This window comes from Meles meles, chromosome 1 (assembly GCF_922984935.1).
Source record: "Meles meles chromosome 1, mMelMel3.1 paternal haplotype, whole genome shotgun sequence".
In the NCBI taxonomy this organism is placed as follows: Eukaryota; Metazoa; Chordata; class Mammalia; order Carnivora; family Mustelidae; genus Meles; species Meles meles.
The window spans coordinates 205,892,667-205,920,244 of NC_060066.1; the positions used below are offsets into that span (position 1 = coordinate 205,892,667).

The 27,578-nt window shown below is 56.1% G+C and overlaps 1 protein-coding gene across 4 annotated transcripts; it reads right to left on the reverse strand.

Annotated features, from left to right (window-relative positions):
• Window positions 1-4,620: 4,620 nt before the first annotated feature.
• FBLIM1 (filamin binding LIM protein 1) lies at window positions 4,621-27,506 on the reverse strand. 4 transcript variants are annotated; one of them, XM_046010485.1, is made up of 9 exons: window positions 27,432-27,506; window positions 21,900-21,955; window positions 21,214-21,483; window positions 15,369-15,538; window positions 14,509-14,626; window positions 12,296-12,465; window positions 9,949-10,127; window positions 9,022-9,139; window positions 4,621-6,138 (listed from the first exon to the last, which is right to left on the reverse strand). In XM_046010485.1, exons 3-9 carry the CDS (start codon window positions 21,461-21,463, stop codon window positions 6,025-6,027), a joined length of 1,119 nt encoding a protein of 372 aa, XP_045866441.1. In that variant the 5' UTR covers window positions 21,464-21,483; window positions 21,900-21,955; window positions 27,432-27,506; the 3' UTR covers window positions 4,621-6,024. The 4 variants fall into 4 exon arrangements, with proteins under 4 accessions (XP_045866441.1, XP_045866440.1, XP_045866442.1 ...); XM_046010484.1 differs by lacking the exon at window positions 27,432-27,506 and adding an exon at window positions 25,781-25,875; XM_046010486.1 differs by lacking the exon at window positions 27,432-27,506 and adding an exon at window positions 25,781-25,852 and having other exon boundaries at window positions 21,900-21,952.
• Window positions 27,507-27,578: the final 72 nt, after the last annotated feature.

Consider the following 27,578-nt stretch of genomic DNA (forward strand, 5'->3'; position numbering starts at 1 on the left):
TAATGTGTTTTTTTTCCATCGCGGGATCCCATCCAGGGAACCCCCACTGCAGGTAGTCACGGGGTATTTAACCCCCTTAAAGGTGATGATGAAGGTAAGAGTTATCTCCATCCAACAGATGAAGGAAGAGGAGATGGGGCACGTGGGTGGCTCAGTCAGTTAATCGTCCGACTCCGGATTTCAGCGCAGGTCACGATCTCAGGGTGGTGGGATGGAGCCCTGCATGGGGCTCTGTGCTCAGCGTGGAGTCTGCTTGTCCCTCTCCCTCTGCTCCTCCCCTCCTCCCCCACTCTCTCTTTCTCAAATAAAGAAAATCTTAAAACAAAACAAACAAAACCCCCAAATCTACAACACAGTTATTATTTTAAAAACAAACAAACAAACAAAAAGACGAAGAACAGAAGAGAAAAGAGTCTGGGGGAAGTGAGTGACCCACTCAGTCACAGAGCCCAGAAACCAAACCAGTGGCTAACAGGGGTTTAAGGCCAGAGACACCAGCAGTGGGGCCAGCCGTGGGCCCGTATCTGGTGGATGGCTACTCACTCACTTGGAGGCAAGAGTGGGGATAGAATGAGTCCTGTCTGCAGGCGTCTCCCTGCCCACAACATGGGAGCTGTTGTTATTATGACCGTCAGCACCATCATTACGAAGGGGCCCAGATCTCCTCAAGAGTCTAGGTTCTCTGGTAAGGGTTATGTTCAGACGAGCTCCTGCCCCTCACCCTCTGGGTGCCCTTATTGGGGAAGAAGTCAGGCCTTCCAGAACGTGCTTCGACTCTGCCCTCAAGATGAGAAATCCCAGGGTGCAGTCCCCCTGTGGCCCCTGGCTGTGTGACCTTGGGCGAGTCATGGCATCCCCCTGGGTCTCCGTTTCCTCACCTGTATGATGGGGACCGCAGAGATGTTGGAAAGATACCACGGGACCGTGCCTGGGCAGCCAGTCATTTGCGCAGACCTACGGCCCTGGAGGGTGAGGGGCGGACAGGTCACAGCCTAGAGCACCCAGCCAGGCAGGCCTAGCTCCAGTTCAAGTCCACCTCTGTTCAGGTGTGGCCCGCAGGCTGAACGCCGGCTTCCTGTCAGGGCTAATCAATCATGCCAACCTCCCCCGCCTCACCCCAAGCACGCAGTCAGGAAATAAGTCAGCTTCTACTCTGCCCTTCCTTACCCTCAGGCCTAGTCTCAAGGTCAAGTAGCTGATTAGAGGCTTAGCCAGAGAGGAAGAAAGGGAGAGAGTGTGTGTAGGAGTTGCTAAGACCTTGTTCCGTCCACCTGGGCAAAGCCCCCTTCTGGGACTCACTCGGAGACTGGAGAGGGCTCCTAGGGGGTGGACAGCTGCCTGCTTGTCTGAACTCACCGAAGAGAGCTGCCCCGCCAGCGGCCCCGCCAGCGACCCCCACCCAGCGCCCCAGCCAAACATGCCATCTGGAAACACCCGACGGAGGAAGTGCTACAGATAATTTTCTAGAAACGGTAAAACCGTGATTCCTATGCCAATACAGAGTGAACATGGGTCAGATGTCGTCACTGGCTCAAAGAAGCAACAGAAAGTCACGTTTATAGGCCAGGAATATGGAAGTAGATGTGCCCATGGAGGCAAAACTGGTTTTCCACGAGGGGGTGAAGGGGCCTCCGCTGGACAAGACAGAATTGGTCAGTTGCCTACAACTGACAGTTGTAAAAGAATAATGAAAGGCTAAGGGGCGCCTGGCTGGCTCCGTTGGGAGAGTCTGCCACTCTCGGGGTGGTGAGCTCAAGCCCCATGTTGGGCGTGGAGCCTCCTCCAAATTAAAAAAAAAAAAAAAGAAAGAAAGGCTAGAATCGGATACCCCGGAAGGGTGTGCTGGGCGCAGGCATAGTTTTCCACTGAAGTACATGTTTTTTCCTGCAGAAGGAAGGCCATGACCAGGGTACGCTCCGTGGTCTCTAATCTGATGATCAGTCATGAGCTGAGTATGATTCACACACTGCGAACGCAGGTCCTTTCTGAATGAGTTGGGGACATCGCTTCTCACTTGCAAGCGAGAGGCTTGGAGCCTAAGAGGTGAGGGGCCCAAGACGTTTATGGGTTGGTTTGTTTACGTATAGCTGACATACAATTTTTCAGCTGGATTTTGGTATCTGTGTTACATCATGGGTTCTGGAACATTCTAGACGGTGGGTGTTTGAGATGTGGGTCTGTAGTTTCTGTGGGCCTGTGGTTTGCGCTGGACCTGGTTTGGCACCGACTCTGCTGTGTGGCCTCTCTGCTGTGCTGCTTCCTTTTCTGTGAACTGAGATACTCCACACCGGAAATGGGGCTTGAACTCAGGACCTTGAGATCCAGAGCTGCGTGCTCAGGATCTTCAGGGTGGCTCAGTCAGTGAAGCGTGTGCCTTTGGCTCAGGTCGTGATCCTGGGATCCTGGGATCCAGTCCCACATCAGGCTCCTGAGTCCAGGCTCCCAGGCATCGACCCGGAGGGGTGGCGGCGCCAGTTCCCAGGTGGGATTCTCCCTCCTAGCAGGTGTGAGTTTGGGCAGAGGAAAAATTGTCTTCCAACGTGGGTCTCCCTCCAAGAGGCTGTGCAGTAATTCCACAGCCCTGTGGCTCACTCCCTACCTGCCCAATTCATTTTTCTCCTCTTCTCGGCACTGGTATGCAGGGATTATTCCCATCTTGCGTCTGGAGAGGCTGAGGACCCCACTAGGTGCGTGAGAACCTTGGTGCCCCAGTTCACTAGCCCATGCTGCCCTCTAGTGGCTGGGCCCTGCTCTCAGGAAGTCCCCGTGGCTGAGCGGCATATCCCACTGGGTTTGCAGAAAGTTACTGCCAGGCCTCCTGGGCACCCCCATCGGTCACTCTCAGGATTCCTACATCTTTTTATCCCTCTGTCAACCCCTCTCCCCATCTCTGAGCATTAAATATACTTACGTATATATTTAATTGTAAAATATACATAACATTAAATGAATCCAAACCATTTGAAAGTGTGTCCAGTTCAGTGGCTTTTTAATTGTCATTTTTAAAAAGATTCTATTTATTTATTTGATAGAGCGAGAGTTAGAGAGGGAACACAAGCAGGGGGAGTGGGAGAGGGAGAAGCAGGCTTCCCGCTGAGCAGGGAGCATGATCATGACCTGAGCTGAAGGCAGATGCTTATCAACTAAGCCACCCAGGCACCCCCAGAGGCTTTTTTTTTAAAGCACTTCCTCCAGTCATTTCCAGAACATGCTGTCTTGCAAACTGAAAGCTTGTACTCACCAAACGACTCTCCATTCCCCCCTCCCTCCAGCCCCTAACCAACCACCTTTCTACTTTCTGTCCCTGTGATTTGGGCTATGCCAAGTACCTCACAGAAGGGCAATTACAGAGTATTTGGGTTTTTGTGATGGGCTCATTTCCCATTGCAGAACGCTCCCCAGAAGTCTGTCCCCTTATGGAATGATTCCTACACATGCAGCCTGGAAGACAAAAGCATCCCCAGAACTTCATCCAGATACCATCCCTCCAAACACAACCAGCCAGAAACAGACTGGAACACAGGAATCCCAGCACATGGTTACATATCCATGATAGGAAAAGCCAGACCAAACCGAGTGTGGTGACTAAGAGAGCAAAGTGGCCCCTGGCAGCCGGGGACCGGCCGGGCTGAGTGGCTCCGGGCCACCTGCAAAAATGGCCAGCATCTTCTGCCGTGAGCCACTGTCGCCTACCAGGCCTGCTGGATACAAATGCATTACGCCTCTCAGTCTGTCTCCCTGCTTCTACACAGGGACCAAACCCTCACCTCCCTAAGTCCTCCCCCAAATCCCTCAATACCAGCCAGAATCCTGGAGTCCTGGGAGTTCCCACTGACGCCTGCGTAGGGAGATGCCCCCGCGGTTCCCTGCGCCACGTGGCCTCCCGTGCTGCAGCAAGCATGGGACACCCAGCTCTGTCGCTGCGGGCATGTCCCCGGCAGTCTCTGACGGGCATCACAGGGCCAGCGACGCATGCTAAGAGCTGCCGGCCACCCCTAGGAGTGAACCCTCACCAGCCTGATACTTTTTTTCCGGTCACAGCAACCCTCTGCAATAGCATAGGGTTCCCATGTTCCCATGTTACCAATGAGGAAAATCAAGGCTCAGGACTGATCACTTGTCCACACTGTGAAGAGTGGACACCACTGAGCACCCCCGAGGCCACTGCTCCACGCACCCTTCTCTCCAGAGCTACGCTCGCCAATTGAGCCAGGCTGTCCGTGCGAGGGTAGAGGGTGCCGTTCTGTTCGTGCGCAGACAGCACAACCCGAGGGCAGATGTTGACTCTGTGAAAGGATCGGCCAGCCCGGGAGGGCCCCCCGAAACAGAGGCCCTGCTCTGGGCACCCTGCAGCCACTCTTGCTGCTGGTGGCCTGTGTCTGGGAACGGTGCACCAGCATGTCTGGGGGTCGGCTGCTGCAGGCAAGTCTTCGTCACTGGGCAGGGGGATGTACACGATTCCCTCCATCTGCTGAGCTGAGCCCCAGTTTGGGGGAACGAGGTACAGGCACTTCCTGGACACTCGTGCCCCAGTGAGCAGACACCCAACCAACATTTCCCCAGCTACTGCCGAAGGCAGGCATTTCCCTAGAGGAGAGCTTAGTTGGAACACAGACGGACTTCGAATAGATATGCGTTTATTTTCACGTGTAATAGGAAAAAACATAACTAGCACATAAGATGTGACGGCAGGATATATTGCTTAGCATAAGAATAAAGTTCGAAATAAGTAAAATAAAAAAATATGTTGAGTCAAAGAAAATATTAAGGAAGAAGAGAACAGGAGGTCCTCGGTTACGACGAGAATTGTGCAGGTGGTACGTGAACGCCCGGAGATTGGGACTCACTCTCCAAGCTTAGAGCCGGAAGCTGGGCTCAGTTCTGAGGCCCCTAAGGGGCTCCAGAAGGAGACCCTCCCGGTACTCGGAGCCCAGGGCTTCCCCAGAGGAGAGCGTGGTGCACCCAGACCACTCCAAGGAGGAAAGTTCATTTGTTCATACCCTATGAGATGTCTCAGAAGTTACGAAGCAACAAAAGTGATTTTCCTTAAAAGAAGAATCTTCTAGGTACAGCCTTGTGGAAGCAGTGGTCACAGGGTAGCCTCGATTGGAGGGTCCGAGTGGGACACAGGGGGGGATAAACAGGGAGGCAGAAGGGACAGCCCAGTCCTGTCCCGGAAGAGTGTGCGCATGCGTGGGGGGTTGTGTACACAGCCCCGGTCAAGGCTGTTGGAGGGACACTCAGAGCTTCTGGACCCTGGTCCCCAGCATACAACCGGCACTTAATGGCGAATCACTGTGTCACCGGGAGGCGCACCCGAAGGCAGGGCAGTGGGGTGGCCGGCGTCCCTGGTATGTCAGCATATACCACCCTCTCCGCCCGCCCCTGCTGTTCAGGTTCATACCCCACGTCAGCATGACATGTCCTCCAGGTGAGACGTCCAAGGCTGCCACCGCTAGGCCACATTCTTGTACATTTATGAGATTTTTCCTACCAAGATCCCTACCTCGCCCCAAGTCCAAAGAATGTTTCTCACCGTTTAAATCTCAAATTTGTTTAAAAAAGGGGAGTGGGGCTTTTTAAGGGACCCTGGAGGTTTACCCAAACAGCTCAGTCCTGCAAGCCAGGGCTGGTCTTAGTATCCTCTATGGGGACAGCTAAAGTGTCATTGCTAGGGACACGGTGTGTCCTCTAGAGAACTCATGCCAACTCACCCATGGAAGTGGGGGTCAAGGCCAGTGCTTGAGAGGGGCGAGAGCCTCGGAGATGGGAGCCCCGGACTATGGAAGCCTTCCAGAGCCCAGAGGCTAGAGGAGGAGTGGAAAGTCTGAGAAGCACCGTCTGCCAACCGCCCACCTCTGAGCGGGGAGGGGGCTGGCTCGGCCTGGGGCGGCTCAGCCCCCATGTCCCCAATGTGGCGGGCAGAGCCGCAGGCCGGTCCCTGTCCCGGCTCAGATGCAAGCGTGGGTCAGAAAGGCAAACTGAGTCAGGAGAGCCCCCCACCCCCCGCCCTGGCGGGTGCCCTCAGCAGCACCCCGCGGCGCTCCGCTTCACGTGGCACGGCTTACAGAAGAGGCGGTTGTTCAGCGGGTAGCAGCCTTGGTCCGTGGGCTCCACAGACAGGAGGATGCTGCAGTCCTGCGGGAAACAAGGCACGAGCGGATGGACCCCTGGCCCGAGCAAGCGGCACGGAGCCTGCGCGGGGCGGACCCTCCCCCCCACATTTGCTGATGAAATTAACTGACGAATGTACTCCGGGGGGGTAGGGAGCGTGGCCTCTCATTTCCATCCTCCCGACACACCTGGGCCCGAGCTTGGGCAGGGAAGACGAGGCCCATGGGGGCGTCCATCCACACGGAGGTGTGAGCGATGAGGGCGGAGTCAGCCAAGGGGAGAACTGAGGACACTGAGGGTCACGGACACTGAGGGATCGCGGGAAGAGCTAGAAGGGCCTTAGTGACCACCCAGCAGCAGCCCTTTTGGAACGCAAGCTCTGGGAGGCAGTGACCCCATTTCCTGCTAGATCCCGCCTAGGCCAGACTCTGGTACACCACGAGCCCACGATAACCGTCTGCTGCATGAATTACTGAATCGAGTCCCATCCCGTCACTTCACAGCTGGGGGAAACTGAGGTCTGGGGAACGACGGGCTCACCCCAGGCCGTGCAGCTGGTCCCAGACTGGGACAGGACAAGTCTCTAGCCTGAGCCCAGGAGTCTTCTTTTTGCTCCCCTGTCTGCACAGCGTCAACACTGGCACAAACCTCCAATTTTTCAAATCACCAAAGGATTTCGGACCAAGGAGGTTGGGGATTCGGGGCCTGAACTTTGCCCACTTAACCGTTTTGCCACAGCCCGCACCTCCCTGGGGGCCTCCCCTGGACACACGCTGGAGTGCAACAATGGGAACGATTAAATGTCCGGAGACCTGGATCAGGGCTCAGCTGGCAACCTCTGGAAGCTGCATGGCTCAGGCCAGAGCGGCTGGTCCCCACAGAGACAACTTTGGGGTCCCAGCTGCCATCCTAACCCCCCACAGCCAGAGAAGGGCGCCCTCGTGTGTCTATTCCCTGCAACTGCACCTCAAGTCGCGCAAGGGGACAGGATCCGAACTCTTCCTAAAGGCTACTTGCTCGGCATTCCGCAGTATCAAGTGCCAAACCTCAGGTCCCAAAAGGGCACATGTGACTTCTCCTAAATTAGAATCAAGGGAGAAAACCCCTCATCTATGACGGAGTCACAGTCTGCAAGGGAGCTGTGGGGTGGCCCCGAGCTGGCTAGAACTGGGCTGACTGACCAGAGTTGGAGTCACTTTTCTCAGGCTCAGTTTTTCTCCCCCATTGTTCCTCATCTGAGATGGCACCTTGAAGCCCATTTCTCTGCCTGAGGAAACAGCACACCCCCGATCAGTTCCGGGCCACGGTGGTTCAAGCCTTCCCCTCTAAAATGTAACTGCTAGAGCCAGAGCCCGGACTTAGAGCAGCAGCCTGGGTGATGCTTACCGCCGCCTTCGCCACGCCGACCACGGGCACACAGAGAGGGTTTGTTTGCTCACCAGCCAGGCTCAGGGAAAAGCTAATCGCTACCGGGCCTAATGAGGGCGAGGATGGTGATAATAGCACTTAAATGACATTATTGTTCTCGCAAGATGTATTATCAGCTGGACCTTGAACCACAACCAACGCACAGCGTTAACACGGAGCAATGCATCAACTTCTCCACCAAACCTCCTTGTCACTTGAGCGCTAACAGCCTCTTGGCTTCATGCATCTGTTTAAATACGGCAAAGTAAGGTAAATGTTTGGAGTTACTCACTGGCTGGCTAAGAGATGTCCTCTGGGACACCCCACTTGGGTGGCACCCATAAAAGTTGCTACCTTGGGGCACCTGGGTGGTTCAGTCGTTAAGTGTCTGCCTTCGGCTCAGGTCATGATCCCGGGGTCCTGGGATCGAGCCCCGCATCAGGGTCCTGCTCAGCGGGAAGCCTGCTTCTCCCTCTCCCACTTCCCCTGCTTGTGTTCTCTCTCTCCCTGCGTCTCTATCAAATAAATAAAAATCTTTAAAAAACCAAAAAACAAAACAAAACAAAACAAAAAAACGATTGCTATCTTTGTCACCATCAGCAGAGAAGACACATCAGCAACATGGGGGTGACAGAGGAAGAGGCAGGGAAGGGCTCGGAGTCTCCCTAGAAGGACTGACTACATCATTGCAGAGCCGAGGGCAAAGGGCAAAGTAGCGCCCCTTGTCCAAAGAGGAAGAATTTCAAGACGGTGACAGCAGAGCTTTGAAGCAAGAGAAGCTGCTGAGCAGGGTGGGGGGATCGGGGTTGGGGCCCTGTGCTGGGCAGCTTTCAGCTTTCGGATCTCAGCTTCCCTCCACCCTGCAGCATCGGCATCCCTTTCTGCTTCCCGAGGCTTGTAGCAATTCCTCCTCTGTCTCCTGGGGACCTCCTTCCCTGGCCTGAGGGCTTGTCCATCACAGCCCTCCCCCCCGCCAGTGATTGGCTCAGAATGATTGGGTCATGTGACCCAAGCTGGGCCAATCAGAGGCCTTCTTGAGACTGGACCAGTTTCTTTTTTCCTTTTTTTTTTTTTTTAAAGGATTTTATTTATTCATTTGACAGACAGAGATCACAGGTAGGCGGAGAGGCAGACAGAGAGGAGGAAGCAGGCTCCCCGCTGAGCAGAGAGCCCGATGCGGGTCTCGATTCCAGGACCCTGGGATCATGACCTGAGCGGAAGGCAGCGGCTTTAACCCACTGAACCATCCGGGCGCCCCCTAAGCTTGGTTTTTTTCATTCACTCGGAGCTCTGATTAATAGACTGCTTCTAATGATCTCCTTTCTTATCTGTCTCTGCTCCTGGGCGGTGAGCACTTGGCAGCTGAGCCCCCAGCCTGACTCTTCCCCGTGTCCCGGCGCCCAGCGCAGCGCTGGCATCCCGTGGGCTCTCGGCAGGGCTGCGTTGGGAGCAGCAGGGGCCACCGGCAGCGCGATCCTGACTCCTGAGCTCCCCACTCACCTCACACCTGTAGCAGTTTTCATGGAAGTTCCTCCCCATGCACTCGATTTTGAAGGCATCCTTCCCGTCCCGAGGGATGATGGGGTTCTCACAGATGCTGCACACAGGGGCGAATTTCCTAGAGGGACGGGAACCCGCGCTTGAGGCGCTCTGGCCAGGACCGCAGAAATTAGCTGTGGGAGCCCGGGCGGCGCTAGTTTGCCTCCCCGAGCTATTTTGGACGCGTTGCCATGTGACCGCACCTGCAGCCACAGCCACAAAGCCTCTTTCTTCCTGGCAGGAGCGGATGGAGAGACCGGTGTAATCAGACCCAGCTTCCCAGGGTATAATTAGCTCGAGGCAAGGAAGTGACCGGGGAACTTTTGAATTTTAGAAAGGCAAGAAATCTCATGTGGATTCAGTGGGGCTGACCCCCTCCTTTCGTTTATCTGGTATTGTGGGTCAACGCTGCTTCTTTTTCCCTGTCTGTTGAACAGACGCAGCTTTCTCTCCCCTTGGGCAGTGCACAACCCCAGTAGAGGGACTTAGCCTGACAGGTGTCCTAGGCTATGACTTCACAAGGCTCTAGCTACAAGGGGAGCCTCTGCGGCCTCAGGGTTTGAATCGGAACTTCCATACCTACCAGAGGTTTGTCTGCTGCCTGCCTCAGTTTCCACATTTGGTAAAAGAGAATGCTTAATAGTACTTGCCTGACAGGCCAGGCTTGGGGATTAAAGGGCCTAACTCACGTGAAGTGCCTGGCACAGTGCAGGTACGTGGGGCTTCAGCTAGAAGCAGGTGTGTGGTCAAATATAGGGTGTGTGGACCAGGCAGACAGGTTTCTGTGAGCCCAGAGATTGCAGGAATGCTCTGCTCCAGCCCCTAGAGCTTGGGCCAGGCTCCTCTATCTGGCCAAGTCCCACCCAGCACGCAGACCCCCTCTCATACCTATAGAAGTCGTCCAGGCAGTACACCTCATCCTGGTTGTCCAGGGCAAAGCTCTCGTCCCCGATGCACCGGGCACAGGTGACGCACGTGAAACAGGCAGGATGGAAGGCCCGGCCCAGGGCTCTGATGATGTGCTCCTGGACCACCTCGCCACACTTGCCACACTTCTCCAGGGTGTCCTGGGACAGAGGGACACTGCCTCAGAACCATCCCATAGCTGTGCCCACTCCAAGCAGCAAGGTCCTGGAAGCACAGGGGCCTGGAAGCATAGGGCTATAGAGAAGGGCTCCCGCTCATGCAATCGGCCTGTAACTACCGCCCCAAAACCTCTACCATTGGTTAAAGTGAGTCGAGCTTCGCATTCTGTCCTGGGCCTACAGTGAGGAATTCTGCCAAGGAGCTATTACTGCATTTTTTGTTACTAGGACCTGCTTCTGCCCAGTGTCCACTAGGGCCCACAGGGGAAATTTCTCTTAAACCTCACAGTCAGGAAACGGAATTCCTGGAAGAACTGGTGTGCTTTTGATCTTATAGACAATACATTTCAAAACTCTTTCCCTTTTCCATTTGGCCACTGGGAAGCTCAGAGTCAAATTCTGTGTCCCACTCTAAGGAATGACCACCGGGGTCTTTTATTCATATATTTTGGGGTACTAAGTTCCCTTCTGGTCTCATCTCCCTTTCTACTTTGATTTTCCTCTCTTCTGATTGATCTCTCTCTGAAATTTCATTATGGTAAGAACACTTAACATGAGATCTATACTCTTAGCAAATTTTTCAGTGTACAACACCGTTTACTATAGGTATTTGTGCATTCTTATAAGCTCCTCAAATCCCTTCTGGAATGAGGAGGATGAGGGGAGGGAGAAAGGGGAATGGGAAGGTGGGAGAAGGTGGGGGGAGAGAAAGAGAGAGAGATTACTGAGGCAGAGCAAAGACCTTCCAGCCTGTCCACCTTCTCTTCTAGACCGGTCCCCTCCCTTCCTGGCTGGGCCCCTGTTCACTTAACTTGATTTCATCCCGACAGGTGGGTGTGTTGGTCTCCGCTCCCACTTGGTGGGAACCCCCCTCTCCTTGTCCTGGGAGCAGCCCTTCCCTCCCTAGAACACTGCCTAGAATCTTCGTCCTGCTGCTTCCAGCTGTCGGCGCACCCCTGCCCCGTTTCCCCTCAGTGGCTCACCCATGCCTGGCTGTAAGCAGAGGGAAGAGGATAAGGCTATCTCCCCCTGTCATCTGATGGGGGCAGAGGGATGGGGTGCGGACGGCCTGGCTCCTTGCTGCCCCCATGGTGCCTCCTGACTTTGGAGATGTCTTGAGACGGTCACCAGATTGTCCGGAATTTACTAGCTAGTCCTCCAAATATTCTAACACTTGGAACCAGTCGTTTTCAAACTGCAGTGTGTGTATCAGAATCACCCGAGAGACTTAAAACACAGACCCCCAGGTGCTACCGACTCATGAGACCAAGGGGAGGTCCGCGCACAGCCAGGGGACACGTCTGAGTGGGCTGCGCACCACACGCCATCAGAAGGCTGGCAATTCTAACATCGTGGCATCCAGACCAGCTCTCCCAGGTGGCCTCTGGTACTCAGAGGTGACACAGGTTCCTCTGTGCACTCGAACCTGCGGCTTCAGGCGAGAGAGGCAAGAGCACCGGCTCCAGAACCAGGCAGGAGTGGGGGAGAAGCCCAGCTCCACCACCTTCCACCACCTTCCAGAGTGTGACGGGTGGGACAGGCTGCGTCCATGCCCCCAGGACACGCAGGTCCTAATCCCTGGAACCCGTGACTACCTTTAATGGCCAAAGGGCCTGCAGATATGATTGAGTTCAGCGTCTTGACATGGGGACAGGATCCTGGGTGGGCTCGAAGTGCCATCCCCAGTGTCCCCGTAAGAGGGAGGCAGCGGGAGAACTGACAGAGAGGAGGAAGTAGGACACCGAAGCAAGACGCCACTGTGCTGACTTTGAAGGTGGACGAAGGAACCAAGGGGCACAAGGGATGCAGCTACAGAAGCTGGAAAAGGTCAGGAAACAGATTCTCCCCTAGAGCCTCCGGCGGGGGTGCAGACCTGCCCACGGACCTCCGACCTCCGGAACCGTAGGAGGATAGATGGGTGCTGTGTGAAGTCATCAAGTTTGTGGATATTTACCACAGCAGCCACAGAAAACTAATACACCTTGGCTGAGCTCCTTCCCCTCGCTGAGCCTCAAGGTCCTCATCTGTGAAATGGGTCCCTGGGCCTGCCTCCCAGGATTACTGTGGGGAACGAAATAACGGGACACCTTCCAAGGGCCCAGCATGGTGCCTGGTGCCTGGAGGCCACCCGTGTGTGTGGGGGGGTTTACCTGGTAGCAGGGTTCGCAGAGAGGCCGCCCGTCCTTCTGGTAGAAGCTCTGCCCGGCCAGCTGGCGGCGGCAGGTGCGGCACGTGAAGCAACGGGCGTGGTACTGCCTCTTCATGGCTTCCACGGCCAGTTCTCGGGGGGACACGGCCTTGTGGCAGAAGGCACAGACATCTGGGGCAGAGGAGACACCGGTTGTCAGTCACCCTGCCTGGGAGAACCGCCTGGGAGAACCGCACCCAGGCACCGCCCAGGACAAGCCTAGAGCGCTAGGTCTCTGCCTCGAGCGCCAGGGGGTTGGGAGTGTGGCCTCATTTCAGGAGCAATAAAAAGGAATGTGAGGGCGCCTGGGTGGCTCAGTGGGTTGGGCCGCTGCCTTCGGCTTGGGTGGTGGTCTCGGGGTCCTGGGATCGAGTCCCCCATCGGGCTCTCTGCTCGGCGGAGGGCCTGCTTCCCTTCCTCTCTCTCTGCCTGCCTCTCTTGTGATTTCTCTCTGTCAAATAAATAAATCTTAAAAAAAAAAAAAAAAAAAAAAGGAATGTGAAAAGTCCCTGAAAGCCTAAATAGGGCACCGGCGCCTGCCTGGCTCAGTCATTGGAGTGTGTGACTCTTGATCTCGGGGTTGTGGGTTTGAGCCCCCTGTTGGCTGTAGAAATTACTTAAAAGTAAATTCTTTGAAAAAAAAAAAAAAAAGCCTAAATCAAAGGACACAGCATAGGGACGCATGGGTTACCATCTGTAAAAATTTAAAGGAGGTTCCATGGTGACACCTTTATGCCCAGATAATTCCAAATGTATCAAAGATCTAAGTGTGACAATTGAAACCATAAGACTAGAAGCCAGAGAATTATATCATAACCGTAGAGTAGAGAAGGGTTTTGGTGTCTGGTAAGCACTTAGCAGCTGCTAAGTTAATGGCTAAGACACGGGCCTGGGAGGCTGCAGGGGGTCATGCCCTCAGACACTGCTAGGGGTGGGGGCGGTGCAGATCGGGAGGACCCCAAAGGCCAATATGGCAAAAAGATTAAAGTTATAAACGCATGTACCCGTTGGCCATAGTATTTCCTCTTCTAGAAATTTCTCTCACAAACTCGCACGCAGGCAAAATGACCCACGTGAAAGACGGTTCGTCTCAGCCTTACTTGTTAGGGCAAGAAACCACCTAAGTGCCCGTCCACAGGCAGCTGTCTACACACATATAGCAGGGCCCCAGGAGGAATACTATACAGCTGTGAAAAAGGAGCCCCGTTATGTTTGGGTGCGGAGTGAGCTCTAAGGTGTTTGAAGGAAAGAAAGCAAAGTACAGAACAGCTGAGAGTTCGCTCCAGTTTGTGGGAAAATGGGCTGGTGGGCGGGGCGGGGGCCCAGACACCACTTTCATTTGCATCAGATGTCCCTGGAAGGATACGCGAGATGTTAACAGAGGCTGCCCATCTGGCAGGAGAGTGGGAGACACACAGATGATTCAAAGGGGAGACTTTGCACTGTATGCCTTTCTGTTCTTTTTATTTTGTCTATGTGAGAACACTATGTGTTCAAAAAATTAAACAGTGAGGGGCACCTGTGGTTCAGTGGGTTAAGCCTCTGCCTTCCACTCAGGTCATGATCTCAGGGTCCTGGGATCAAGTCCCGCATGGGGCTCTCTGCTCAGCAGGGAGCCTGCTTCTCTCTCTCTCTCTGCCTGCCTCTCTGCCTACTTGTGATCCCTCTCTCTCTCTGACAAATAAAATCTTAAAAAAAAATTAAACAGTGAAAAAATCCGAGGCATATTGTTATTATAGCACATTTTGCTGATCGATATTTAAATGGGTTTCAATTCAGAGCACCTGGGGGGCGCGGTCAGTGGAGCGTCCAGCTCCTGACTTAGGCTCAGACCATGATCTCGGGGTCGTGAGACTGAGCCCTGCATCAGGCTCGGCACTCGGGGAGGAGTCTGCTTGAGATTCTTGCCCTCTGCCCCTCCCCTCCCCTCTCTCCCTCAAATAAATAAAATCTAAAAATACAAAAAAAAATAGCATAAAAATGGATTGCAGTTACAAAGGACAAAGATTAAAGTAATAAACATAAAACGGATGTACAGGAATGAGGCGCATGGCTGAGCCATGAGCGGGACAGACGCCGGGGGCCTCGACCTCCTAGTTCCCGCTTGGAAGCTCCTGCGTGTCCAGTGAGGGCCCCTGGGGACCACCCACAAGTCCTCCAGCCCTGAGCCCGTACCTGTGGACGCCTCCCTCTCCTGGAAGCCGACTGTTTCTTCTGGGGGAGGCGGCAGCTCGTCCTCCGCAGGCCTGGCGAGACCGGGCCGGGGCTGGGGCGGAGGCGCCTCTGTCAGGGACTGTGGGGCGACAGGGGGAGGGCAGGGGAGTTGTCACCCAGTGGGGACCCCACACAGCCCTCTCAGCTCTGCTCCTTCTCTGATGGCACCAAGCACAATTAGCCCCGTTCTACAGAGGAGGAAACTGAGGCACAGAGGCAAGCGACCGAACGTCGCTCCGCAGGAAGGTTGACGGCCGTGCCTGGGGCCCAAAGCTATTTCCGTTCACTTCTGAAGAACCTTCTGGAATCGTTCTTCCCTGGCCTGGAATCCTGCCCGTTTCTATGATGGCCTCTATGAAGGGCAGGGGATTAAAATGATGTTCTCAGAGCTGAAAGGGGGTAACTGAGGGGGAAAAGGGTATGGCATCCGTCCTTCGGGGACCTTGAAAAGCAGGATCAGCTTTTACCAGCTTGAAAGTTTCGAAGAGGGACAACCCTCAGGCAGGAGCAACCTCCAAGATTAAATCCCCAAGGGGGCACCTGGGTGGCTCAGCGGGTTAAAGCCTCTGCCTTCAGCTCAGGTCATGATCCCAGGGTCCTGGGATCGAGCCCCGCATCGGGCTCTCTGCTTGGCTGGGAGCCTGCTTCCTTCTCTCTCTCTCTCTGCCTGCCTCTCTGCCTACTTGTAATCTCTATCTGTCAAATAAATAAATCTTTATTAAAAAAAAAAAAAAGATTAAATCCCCAAAAGGCGCAGACTCTCCATCCCCCTCTCCCTCCCTGGGGAACCTGGGGCTCCACGGGCGTGGGGGGACCCATACCTGGGGTGGGGGCGGGGGCGGGGGCAGGTGCAGCTGCTCTAAGTCTGTAATGAGTGATGCTCCCATGGAGGCAGGGAGCTGCTCGTCAGGGGAGGGCGGTGGAGGTGGGAGGAGGTCCAGGTCGGGGAGTGCGTCCTCACCTTCGGAGGGAGGAGGAGGGAGAGAACATCCTGCAACCAAAAGGAGAGAGAGGGTTGGTCTGAGTCTCTGCAGGTGGACAGAAAAGGTGTGCACTTACCCAGAAGGCCATAGAGCATGGGGGCCAAGAGCTCAGGTCCAGGGCCCCCCAGACCTGGGTTCCATCTCTGGCTCTGCCGCTGACTTGCTGTGTGTCCTTAGGCAAGACACTTAACCTCTCTGGGTCTGTTTACTCAGCGGAAACATGGGTATCAATCTTTCCGGGCTGTCGTGAGGACAGGAAGGACTTGGCACGGGAGATGGCACGTGTTGTGGGCTCAGAAAACAGAAGCTGTCAGAACCTTCCCTGACAGCTCCCTACCTGGACACGCGAGGGCCCCAAATCCTTGCTAGAAGGTCCTTGTTGAAGTACAAGCAAACTCAGCCCTTAAGGCTGCGGCTCTCAAAGCGTGGTTCCTGGCTCAGCAGCCACAGTGCCTGGAAGTATGTCTAGGAACACACCGTCTGAGTCTGCCCCAGATCTGGAGAATCAGAATGTGCGCGGGGGGGGGGGAGGGGGGGGGCGCGGGGGCGGGGGGCGGGGGGGGGGTGTGCAGCCACTGACAGCAGGAGAAACCCTCCCAGTGACGATATGCCACCGAAGTGTGGGAGCCACCACCTGGGCTAAATAACTGATCCAGGCAATGCCTATCGAGTGTTGAAAGCATCAGTTGAAAGGCGGATGGAGAACTTTCTAGAAGAGGGGTCAGGCTGTCACCACCTGAATCCACGGATCAACCCCAGGCAGATACCAGGGGTCTTCAGGCTCGTGTTAGGTTGTAGGCAGGAGAGGGTACACCCATGAAATATTCTGACCAGAACAAACCCCAAACATAAGCAAGAACCAAACCCAATCTCATCAGGTTTCCAGAATTAACTCCACTCATGATAAATTTGGGAGAGGGGGTGAGTTGAATGGGGCACCATGGGAGCAAAGGGAAAAACCAGGGACATTCCACAGAAACTGACCCTGCTGTCTGCAAAAGTCAATGGCGCGTGACAGAAAAAGAAAGGGGAAACTTCCCTGGAATTAAGAGACTTTAGGGACGCCTGGGTGACTCAGTCAGTTAAGCATCTGCCTTTGGCTCTGGTCATGGTCCCAGAGTCCTGGGATTGGGCCCCATATCAGACTCCCTGCTTACAGGAGAGTCTGCTTCTCCCTCTGCTTACTCTCCCTCTGCAAACAGATCCCCCTGTTTGTGCTTTTTCTCTCTCTGATGTAATAAATAAATAAAATCTTTTTAAAAAGTAATAAATAATAAAAATTTTAAAAAAGAGCCACCCAGGGTGTCTGGGTGGCTCAGTCGGTTAAGCGATTGACTCTTGATTTTGGCTCGGGTCATGATCTCAGGGTCCTGGCGTTGAGCCCCACATGGAGCTCCCTGCTCAGTAGGGAGCTGCTTCTCCTTTTTTCTCTCTCCCTCCGCCACCTCAAGCTTGTGCACGTGCGCTCTCTCTCAAATAAACAAATAAAATTCTTTAAAAAAGTAATAAATAATAAATGTTTGTTTGTTTTTTTTTAAAAGAACCACCCGCGGCATCTGGGTGGCTCAGTCATTAAGCGTCTCTTGATTTTGGCTCAGAACCATGTTCTCAGAGTCCTGGGATGGAGCCCCAGGTTTGGCTCAGCACGAAGCCTGCTTAAGATTCTCCCTCTCTGCCCCTTCCCCTCTGCCACTCACATACATGCTCTCCCTCTCTCGGGGAAAAAAAAAAAAAAAGAAAACTAAATTAAAAAACAAAAAACAAAAAACACCCGGGGTGCCTGGGTGGCTCAGTGGGTTAAAGCCTCTGCCTTTGGCTCAGGTCAGGTCATGATCCCAGGATCCTGGGATCGAGTCCCGCATCGGGCTCTCTGCTTAGCAGGGAGCCTGCTTCCTCCTCTCTCTCTGCCTGCTTCTCTGCCTACTTGTGATCTCTGTATGTCAAATAAATAAATAAAATCTTAAAAGAAAAAAAAAAAAGAACCACCCAACAGCAAACACACGTACATACATAAGAAAAACCTCCCGGCATGACATTATTTTCATGGTTAGTGCAGGAGAGCTTAACTTTTTTTTTTTTTTAAAGGATTTTATTTATTTGAGAGAGAGAGAGCGTGCATGCCCAAGCAGTGGGGAGCAGCAGGCAGGGGAAGAGGGAGATGTAGACTCCCCGCTCTGCAGAGAGGGGATGCGGGGCTGATTCCAGGACCCCGGGATCCTGACCTGAGCCACCCGAGACTCAGGCCTCTCCGGGCGCCCCAGAAGAGCTTAATGCTTCTGGGAAAGCTGCAGTCTACAAAGGTTCACAGAAGGGGAGGAGCCTGGATCCGGGGCTCCAAGGAGGACCAAGGGAGGAGGAGGGCCAAGGATAGCCCAGCTCTGGCCACAGCCCCAGGCTCTGCTCTGTCCAGGAACAGCTCCCCAGATGCCGCAACTCCCACCCCTGTTCCAACGAGGCACTGCCCAGCTCCCCCAGAGGAGGTGACTGGGGGTCAGGAGGGAAGCCAGCCTTGAAAAGCCTGATGGCTGTCACGTGCAGGGACAGAGCTGTTAATAGTGCCCCGGGGAGGGGCGCCTGGATGGCTCAGTCCTTAAGCATCTGTCTTGGGCTCAGGTCAATGATCCCAAGGTCCTGGGATCCAGTTCCCAGCTCGGGGGAGCCTGCTTCTCCCTCTCTCACTCCTCCTGCTTGTGTCCCCTCCCTTGCTGTGTCTCTCTCTGCCAAATAAATAAAATCTTTAGAAAAAAAAGAGTATCCTGGGGAGAAAGGATGGGGAGTCCGGTCTGAATCGGCCCTCGGCTCCCCTCCTATCTCTGCGGCACAAGGTAGGCCAGGCCTCACAAGGTAGGACCGCCTTAGACACCCATGGAAAGCAGACAGCAAGTACCCAGGCCCAGCCCCCCCAACCCCAAGACTCGGGCTCTGGTCCCATTCGCTGCTGATTCACTGGCGCACCTCTCTGGGCTTAGAGGTTTGTCATCCATTCGACGAAGATAATGAGCCCCCTCCCCTTTCTCCCAGGGACTGAGAGCCGGTACAGATGTGAGGATTATTCTAGAGCCATGAGTAAGCCACAGAATCCTCTGGTGCCGACGGTGGGCCCCACCCCCCGAGCGCCTGACTCAGCGGGCTTGGGGGAAGCACCTGGGAACTGACATTTTTGAAAAGTTCCCAGGTGAAGACGCCGCTGCTGGTTCAAAGACCACACTTGGAAAACTTCTCTTCTGCTCCCCAAGCTTCAGTTGCTTAAGGCCTTTGGGCTAGAACAACAGCTCACGGACCGGGGGTCCCCAGACCAGAGCATCGGTATTATCTGGAAATGCGTAAGAAAATGCAAATTCTCCCCACCGCACTGCTGAATCAGTGTGGGTGATGAAGCAGGGTGGGGCCCGGCCAGCCGGCTGTGTTTGAACAAGCCCCCTCCCGAGGCCGGTGTCAGAACCTTGCTCCAGAGGAGCTTAAAGTGAGTCAGGAACCGGATCGAGGAAAGGCAGCCGGAGCCCCCAGGCCTCTCCTGGGACCTGTCGTGGGTCCGGGCCTGGACAGGAATTCAAGCCGGGCAGCAGCAGCTGGAGGCCCGCGGGCAGGGGTGCAGAGGGGCCCCAGCTGAACCAGGATCCCCTGGCCAGGAGCAGGAGGAGGAAGCGCAGATTTCCAGAGAAGCCAAGAGAAAAACTGACTTCTGAATGGGAGTCGGTGAGGCTTTGTGCATGTAAGCTTCTAGAAGGGAGTGAGGATAGAGGGAGGGAAAGGTGGGGACCTCTCTCAGGATGAAAGGGCAAAAAAAACAAACAAACCCCAAAACCCGTGTGTGGATTCCTAAGACAAGCACGGCTGGGGTGTCAGATGACCGCCTGCAGCTGGCATGGCCCCAGGGCCCGCTTTGTGCTGTGGTCAGACCAGACTCCTGACCAAGATGCTCGCCTAGAACTTGTCTCACTCAGGCGAGACTGAACCCCAAGATTCCCTGAGCTCTGCCCGTGCGCCCCACTGGCAAACAAAATGGCAGACCAGCTGACCAGCCACGGCGAGGTGCCCCCCCCCCCCCAGGGAAGGTCCACTTTTGTTACCACACTCCCAAGACCTTCTGGTACTCCAGCAACCCATGAAAACATCCTGGAAATGTTGGCAATGGGGCGTCTGCACTATATATTCTGGTCTCCCTCTCCTACCCAAAAGGGAAGTCATTTTTTCCCACTGGATCACACATCCTGCTGTGTGAATTCTGGTCATCGGGGTCTTGGTTCTATATGGAAGCTCCTGGAGGAGGCCGTGTTCCTGGGATGAGTGGTTAGGAAGGAGAGATCAGTTTACAAGGTGGTGTCATCTGAAGAGGCATGTTACATGAGTGTCTACGTGTCCTGCCCTTTTCTGGCCCCTGGAACTGGAAGGTCCTATTGGTCTTTAGGGTGTTTCTGTGGTGACGGATGCATGGGGCTACCCTAACCTTGCTTGGGGACAGCAGAACACCTGACTCGGCACCCGGGGGAACTCCAGGGGCTCATCTTTGTTGTCTCTGTGCTTCCTTATTCCACCTGGTGTCCTATAAGGAGAGTCATCCCCCTGCCCCAGGCCCCTGGGCTGTCCTTCTTCCTTGTTTCTACCCAACCAACAGCTAAGACTCCATGGAGTGGAGTCTCCAAGGCTCTTTGTTGTCATGGCAGCAGAGCTGAGCACAAGGCAAAGGAACAGCCTTGTATGAAGTACCTCTGTTCTGCGACAGAAGCATCACATACGTGACCAAATTTCTACCTTCCAGAGGAGGAAACCAAGCAAACCAACAGCTTGCCTAAGACCACACAGCAAGTGAATGGTAGAGTTCGAGAGAGGATAAAACCACCTTTGAGGTCCTTCAATGTGCCCGATTCATTCCTGCCTCAGGGCCTTTGCACTTGCTGTCCCCATTGGCCAGCTCTATCCTGTCATTCAGGTCTTAGCTGAGCTGAAATGTCACCTGCTGGGAGAAGCCATCCTGACTTCCCCAGAAAGAGTGGTACTTCCTGGGGCGCCTGGGTGGCTCAGTCAGTTAAGCGTCTGCCTCTGGCTCAGGTCATGATCCCAGGATCCTGGGATCGAGTCCTGCTCAGTTGGGAGTTTGCTTCTCCCTCTACACCCTCTGCTCATGCTTTCTCTCTCTTGCAGTTTCTCTCTCAAATAAATAAAATCTTTAAAAAAAAAAAAAATTGGTACCTCCCACCTCTTCTCTGTGTTTTGCTCCCGTAGAGCCCTTGTGTCTCCCCAACACTATGTATTGTGGTCATCTGTCTCCCCGCTAAAATTTAAGTTTCATGTAGGCTGAAAGACTTGTCTTTCCTCTCATGTCCCAAGTGTCTGGCCCAGAAGAGTCACAGCGGGTAACACATTATTTCACACTTTCCGCGTGACAGGCACAGGCCCAAACATATGTATTAATTCCCCTAATCTCTGAGGAAGGTACTATCGTGATGCCTGTTTTATAGATTAGGAAATGGAGGAACAGAGAGGGTACGTGGCTTGCCAACCTCCCACAGCCAAGCGGAAGAGCCAGGGTTCAAACCCGCGCGGGTGGGCTTGAGTCTGCCCCGCACGCAGTAGGTGTTCGAGGAATGAATGGACGCCCGGATGAGCTCAGAGCCAGTCCCTTCCTCCCCGCCTCTGTGCGGCCTCTGACACAGCCTTCTGCCCGGTCCCCTCACCTTCTTACCTCCGTTGGAGAGTTGAGGGGACACCGCTGGCCTGGTGGCTGCCGCCCTGGCAGGGGGGGTCCAGGGGCTGGGCCTCCCTGCTGAGTCAGCCCCGGGTGCCTTCCCCGGAGCAGGGGCTTCCCAGGGGCGGCCCGGCCGGGCCTCACAAGCTGCCCGCTTCACTTCCTCGGCCACGGCCGTGTTTCGCCGCGGGGGGGCCAGCGTGATAAAGACAGACGAGGCGACCCTCTTCTCCGGCTTCGAGGCCATTGTCTCGGTTCCTGGTGGGGCTGGGGACAGAGTGTGGCTCAGGCTGGGGCAGGGCTTCAGACCCAGGGCTGTGTTCCACCTAGACAGACAGACAGACAGACATCCCCGGCCCGGAGCCTCCCTTCTCCTAATAGACAGGAGCGCCCACTCCCCTGCGCCCCACCCAGGCCCCAGCGGAGACAAAGAAGGGGCTGGGGATGTCCTGCGGGGGAGGACAGGTGTCCACCAGGTGACTCAGGCCACAGGGAGGGGACCCAACAGTCCTGACTGTCCCTCCCCCCAACCTGAGCACCGGGGAAAGCAAAGGGCAGCCCTGCCCTGCTCACCTCACAAATGATTAATTTTCCTCTTCCTAGAAGCGTGAGGAAGGAGCAGCTCCTCTGGTCCGCGCCCCCCCCGCCCCCCCCCCCCGCCACACCCCAGTTACCTCCCTCACCTGAGATCCAATTCTCCCCAGAGGGTCAAAGTCCCCGCGGGTCCAGGCCAGCTCTGCTGTGAAAGGGAAACAGCGCAACCTGTCAGAGCATCAGGGCTGGGTTCCCGGAGGCGGAGAGGACAGTTCAATCCGAGCTACAGTGGGTCAAAACCTACTGCGCACCATCCTAAGCACTTGCTGCCCACTCACTTCCAAGTCCTCCCGGCCGCCGGGGGAGAGGTGCTAGGACTATCCCAGCAGACACGGAAACCAAGGCTCAGAGAGGTAAAGTCCCTTGTTCAGGGTCACACAGCAGCAGAGCCGGGATTTGAATCCAGGCCCACGCTCTTTCTTTTCTTTTCTTTTTTTTTTTTTTAAAGATTTTATTTATTTATTTGACAGACAGGGATCAGAAGTAGGCAGGGAGGCAGGCAGAGAGAGAGAAAGGGAAGCCGGCTCCCTGCTGAGCAGAGAGCCCAATGTGAGGCTCGATCCCAGGACCCCGAGACCATGACCCGAGCCCCAGACAGAGGCTTAACCCACTGAGCCACCCAGGTGCCCCTAAAAGTTTTTTTAAAAAGATTTTACTTTGAAGGAATCTCTATGGCCAGCATGAGACTTGAACCCACGGCCCTGAGATTAAGAGTCGCACACTCTTCCAATTGAGCCAAGCTGGTGCCCTTCGATTTCTTTTTTGACCTCCCTGGACCTCTGCCCCTTTCCCAGCTTTTTCTCTTACCAGCCTTGGAGAGTTTCCACTCCTTGTTTTTCCTCCCCTGCCCCCCACAGGGTGAATGTCCATTTTTTCTTAGAGGCCCAGCTCTTCCACGAAGCCTCCCGTGGTTCCTGACCCCCTCCCAGGAGCAGCGTCTGCTTCCTCGGGGTGATGACAGCCCATCACGGGACATGTCGGTGCCCTGTCACCACGTCTGCCCCCACCTCCCCAAGTGATTGCATGTGACTTCAGCTGTGCCTGTAATCTTTGTGACCCCAGTCCAACGTGGGCATCAGAGCACGGATCTGGAAGCCGGGCAGCATTCCTGATGTCAAGGAGCCCATTTTCCATCCCCCAGGTGGTGACCCCAAACAGCTGCCTCCAAGGCCAAGGCTGAGGTGGGGCCCCTCAGGTCTCAGGGGAAGGTAAGTCAACCACATTCAGTCAAAGGTCCTACCTATGCTCCCAGGGCTGATGCCCAGTCTGAGCCGGGTCTCTAAGCTGGGTCTCTAAGCTGGGTCTCCCTTCTTTCTTACCCACTCTCCAGCTGAGCCACCTGGATGTGGCTCCAAAGGCGTGTGGAGAGAATAAATAGGGATCCAGTGAATGATACTCAAGACATGGGGTCAGGTGCAGGCACCTGGGGAGCTTGGTCATTCGTTGTCTGCCTTCCACTTGCATTGTGATCCCAGGGTCCTGGGATCGAGCCCCGCATCAGGCTCTCTGCTCGGTGGGGAGCCTGCTTCCCCCTCTCTGCCTGCCCCTCTGCCTACTTGTGATCTCTGTCAAATAAATAAATAAAATCTTTAAAAAGAAAGAAAGAAAGAAAGAGAGAAAGAAAGAAAGAAAGAAAGAAAGAAAGAAAGAAATAAATAAATCAACGTCTGAAGAAAGCTTTAAAAGTTCTTTTCCAAGTCCTTTCCTTTTGCTTCTTGTTCAGTAAGGGATGTTTGGGAGTATATATGCTTGCTCATTTCGGCCGCCCTGGTCAGACGTCATCCAAAACTGTATGGTTTGACCCTTTGGCTTGACACTTTGTTACCAGATTGAGAGTCTGTTTTCATCAGCAGCTTTCAGAGATTCACATCCAAGAAAGGACAGCAAGGGCACCGACTGACCAAGGGCCTGCTCTGTGCCAGGCACGGTGGCTCGCGCTTCCTGAGCCTCTCAACACACCTCGTTTGCAAACACAGCCTCTGACGTCCCCACTTTACAGGTGGTTCCATGGGACGCCCCGAGAGGTTAAGGGACTTTTCCAGGTCATCTTAGCAGCCTTGCAGACTCAGAATTCTAACTGAGCATCATCTGACCCGAGTCCCGGAGGGGGGCAGTGTCCTTGAACCTGAGATGTCACACTTTTCCTTCCCTGGATGGTACGGGGGCCTCCAAATCCTCGGGGCTGTTCTCATCTCAGAAAGGGCCAATCCAGATAGATTTTCTTGTGGCCAGTGCATTCTGGGCTCATCCCCAGAGACTGCTGTGAATGCCCCCTCCACCTCCCTCCGACCCTGCTCTGACCCCTACCCCACCCCAGCCCACCCCTCCGGGAAGTCAGATCTGTGGGTTTCTCGGAAAACATCCAAGGCAAATGTCCTAGCTCTGACGCCAGATGTTCACAGCTGGCCAGCTTCACGCCCCCCCCATCCCTCCCTGCGGTTCCTTCAGGGACTTCAGGCCCCAGGGGAAGCCCCCCCCCCCAGCCCCTGGGGATTTTCAAAGCCTGTCAGGCCCAGGGCTGCTAGGAGAGAGAGCCTCAGCCTCCTTCAGGTCCCACTGCCCCCAGGTCACCCCAGAGGGGGGTATGTGGGAGAAAGCTCCCTGAGGGGCTACTGGCTAGCCGCACCCAGGGGACCCTCCACCCCCATCCTTCCTCCTGCAGAGGGGGAATCTGAGATCCAGTTGGGTAAGCAGAGAAAGTGGGAACAAAGGGAAAGAAAGTCATTTCCTGTCAAGAGGAAGGAAGGAGGCTGAGATCCAGCCAGCCAGCCAGCCACCCAGCTTTAGGCTGCAGCCCAGGGCAGGGGACAGGCTGGCTGAGCTGGTGATCCTCCAGGTAGTGCCCTCCCCTCTTTCCCTTCCTTCCTACTCCTTCTAACCCCCTCCAAAAACTTCTGGAACCACCTGTAAGCTTTGTTCTCTAATACTTGGACAAAGCAATCTATGCTTGGTTCAGAATGACACTTTGCTGGAGGTGGGAGGGAGGCCATGCCCACACCCAGCAGAGGGCCCTGCAGCCTTGGGTAGGGGTTCCCTTTCCCTCTCCCCCACCTCAAGGAAGCCAAGGAAACACAGGGAACTGCAGTCACACCCAGCCCCACCTCTTTCCTGCTGGGTGACCCACGGCAGGTTACTGGCCCTCTCTGGGCCTCAGTTTTTCCCTAAAGTGAGAATTAAAAAGTCTGTCCTGAAAGGTGGTTGGCTCAGAGAATTCAAGGAGAGAGAGCGCTCCAGATCTTGGTACTAGGTAGGTCCCAAGAGAAGTTATGCAGCCCCTGATGGGGAGGAGCCCCCAGGGGTCAAGCTGGCTTGGTGGGGGCGGGGGGGGGGGGGGCGCCTGGGAGGACTCCACTTGGCTTCCGACATTAAGAACAGGAATCTGGAAGCTGCCCGGGCTCTTCCCGGGGTCCCCAGAGCAGGGCTGGGGAGGATCCCCGCCAAGATGCCCCACGGCACACCCCTTCCCAACCCCCGACCAGGATTTAAGGCCCAGAGAGGGGCGGCCCTGGGGCCCCTCCTTCCCCTCGCCTGTCCCGGGCTGGGTGAAGGGGCCCGGAGCTCCCTGGAGCTCCGGAAACCCGGCGCCCTCCCGCAAGCAGCCCAGCCGAGCGGCTGGCCGGGTCACTGTGGGGCGCCGCCAGGGACTTTAATTCGATCCATGTGCGGGACGCTGTCCTCTTTGTGCGGGAGCTTCCGCCCTGCCCACCTCTTCCCCCGGCGCCCCGCTCCGGGGCAGGGACACCAGCCCTTCCCCCGCTCCGGGGACAGAGACCGGGGGCCGGGACCCAAGGCGGCACCCCCGCCGTCCCGCGGACCCCCTGCAGGAGCGCCGGAATTGGGGTCCCGGCGGGGGGGCGGGGAGGGGCTCCGGCCCGGGGCCGCCCGCGCTGTCACCTGTGTGTGGCCGGGGCTAGGACGAAAGGACGGCCGCCCCGCTCGCCCCGCGCCCCCCGCCCCGCGCCCGGCTTACCTGCGCCGCCCGCGCCCCCAGCGGCTCCGGTCCGACGCCCGAGCGAGCTGAGCCCCGAGCGGCGCGGCGCCTCCCGCCCCCTCCGCCCTCCCCGCCCCCTCGGCTCCCTCCGCCCCGCCGCCCCGGCCGCCTTACCATAAAAGGTGAAGCTTAGGGGGAGGGGGCCCGGGATTCCCGCCGGCGGAAGCGGCCCCTACCTGCCCCCCCCACCTGCCCGGCCGCACCCCGCGCCGCCCCCGTCGCCGGCCCTTTGTTCCCTGGACCATTCCTCTCGTCCCCTGGGCCTGGGCCTGGGGTGGGAGGCCTCCCGGGCTGCCCACCCCCGGGGGCCTTTGTGCGCCCTGCGCAGTCCTTCCCCTCCTCCTTCCCTAGGTCTCCTGGGTTGGTGGCCCCACCTGCGCCATCGGGAGTTGGGGGGTGGGGGTGGGGGAAAGGTACTTAAACCTGAGTCTGGCCTGAGATCTCCCAGGGTCCTAGGTATCAGGTGGACCCGTGTTCCACGGGCCATTCACTAACAATTCCCTGACCCCGGGGCAGGCACTCCGCCTCCTGGAGTCTCGGGGCTGCTTACCGCTGGGGCTCCGCCCGAGGTAAAAGACGGCATCGACAGAAGCGCGCTGGTGGTCAGTGGGCTTTTTTAGGGGGTGACCCTGCCTGGAGGTCTCAGATGCCCAGCGGAGCAGGTCATCTCAGCTTGCTGTCCTGACCTGCTATCACGGCCTGGGTGGACCTTAAGCCCTCCGCAGTGGGGTCCCAGTCCCCACCCTGGGGAAGGGGGGTGAGGGGGGGCACAGGCTCCCGGGTAGCCTGGTAGACAGGGCCCAGCAGGCAGTCCCGGTCCCCACTTTGCCAACCCTGGTTCCAGTCTCTGCCTCCCTCCCACCTCCTGCACTCCCTGACCCAAGCCAGAGGAGAAGGGGGGAGGAGGAAGCAGAGCCTGGGCCCTGGGACAGGAGATGGAGCCGGGATGGGCCGCCTGGGTCCCTGGAGGCCTGGGGAACTTTGCTGGGAAAAGGAATCTGGGTCTGATTCAGAGGCAAACAGATTGTTCTTTTTGATTAAAGCCTCTGCTGAGGCCAGAGGAGTGCGGGACCCAGCGCCATCTGGGGGCAGGCCAGGCAGGGTCGAGCCCCCCCCACCAAGCTGCAGTCACCCTGGCCCGGATGGCTCTGGGGCTGCTGCTCATGGAGGTCGTGAGGGGGGCACCCCAGGCTGCCGGAGTCTTGATCAGGCTCCCTCCCCAGCCTGAACCACTGCTTGGAGCACACTGCCCCAGGACTTCCCCAGGAGGAAGGAGGGGGCTGCTGACTGCCGGGAATGGGAAGGACCTTAAGGAGGAAGGTGCTATCCAGGAGTTGGAAACGCTCTGAGCCCTAGAACCCCCTTTTCAACTGCTTCGTGTCCCAGAAGCTTATTTAAAACAGATCAAAATGGGGCTGCCCTCCTTCGTCGTCCTCATGACATTCTCTGAGCCACCTCACTGCCCCTGCCGATGGGACAATGAGGCACCAAAAGTTGACCTGAGGCCTCATCCAAAGTCACACTGACTCCCTCGAGGGCCCAGGCCTCCAGGCATCTGCTGGGAGCTAAGACTGGCTGGGAAGGGGGAAGATGGAAGGGCTCTGTGGGGGGTCCGGCTGTCACCACTCACCTGCTGTCCAGCACCCCTGGCCACCTGTTCCACCTCTGTCGCTGGGCCTGGGTGGAACGGAGTTCTGGCGAAGGCGGTCCCACACCCCACACCCACTCGGGGGGGGGGGGTCGGTCAGTGTCACCTTGGCAGGTGCCAAGCTTTCTG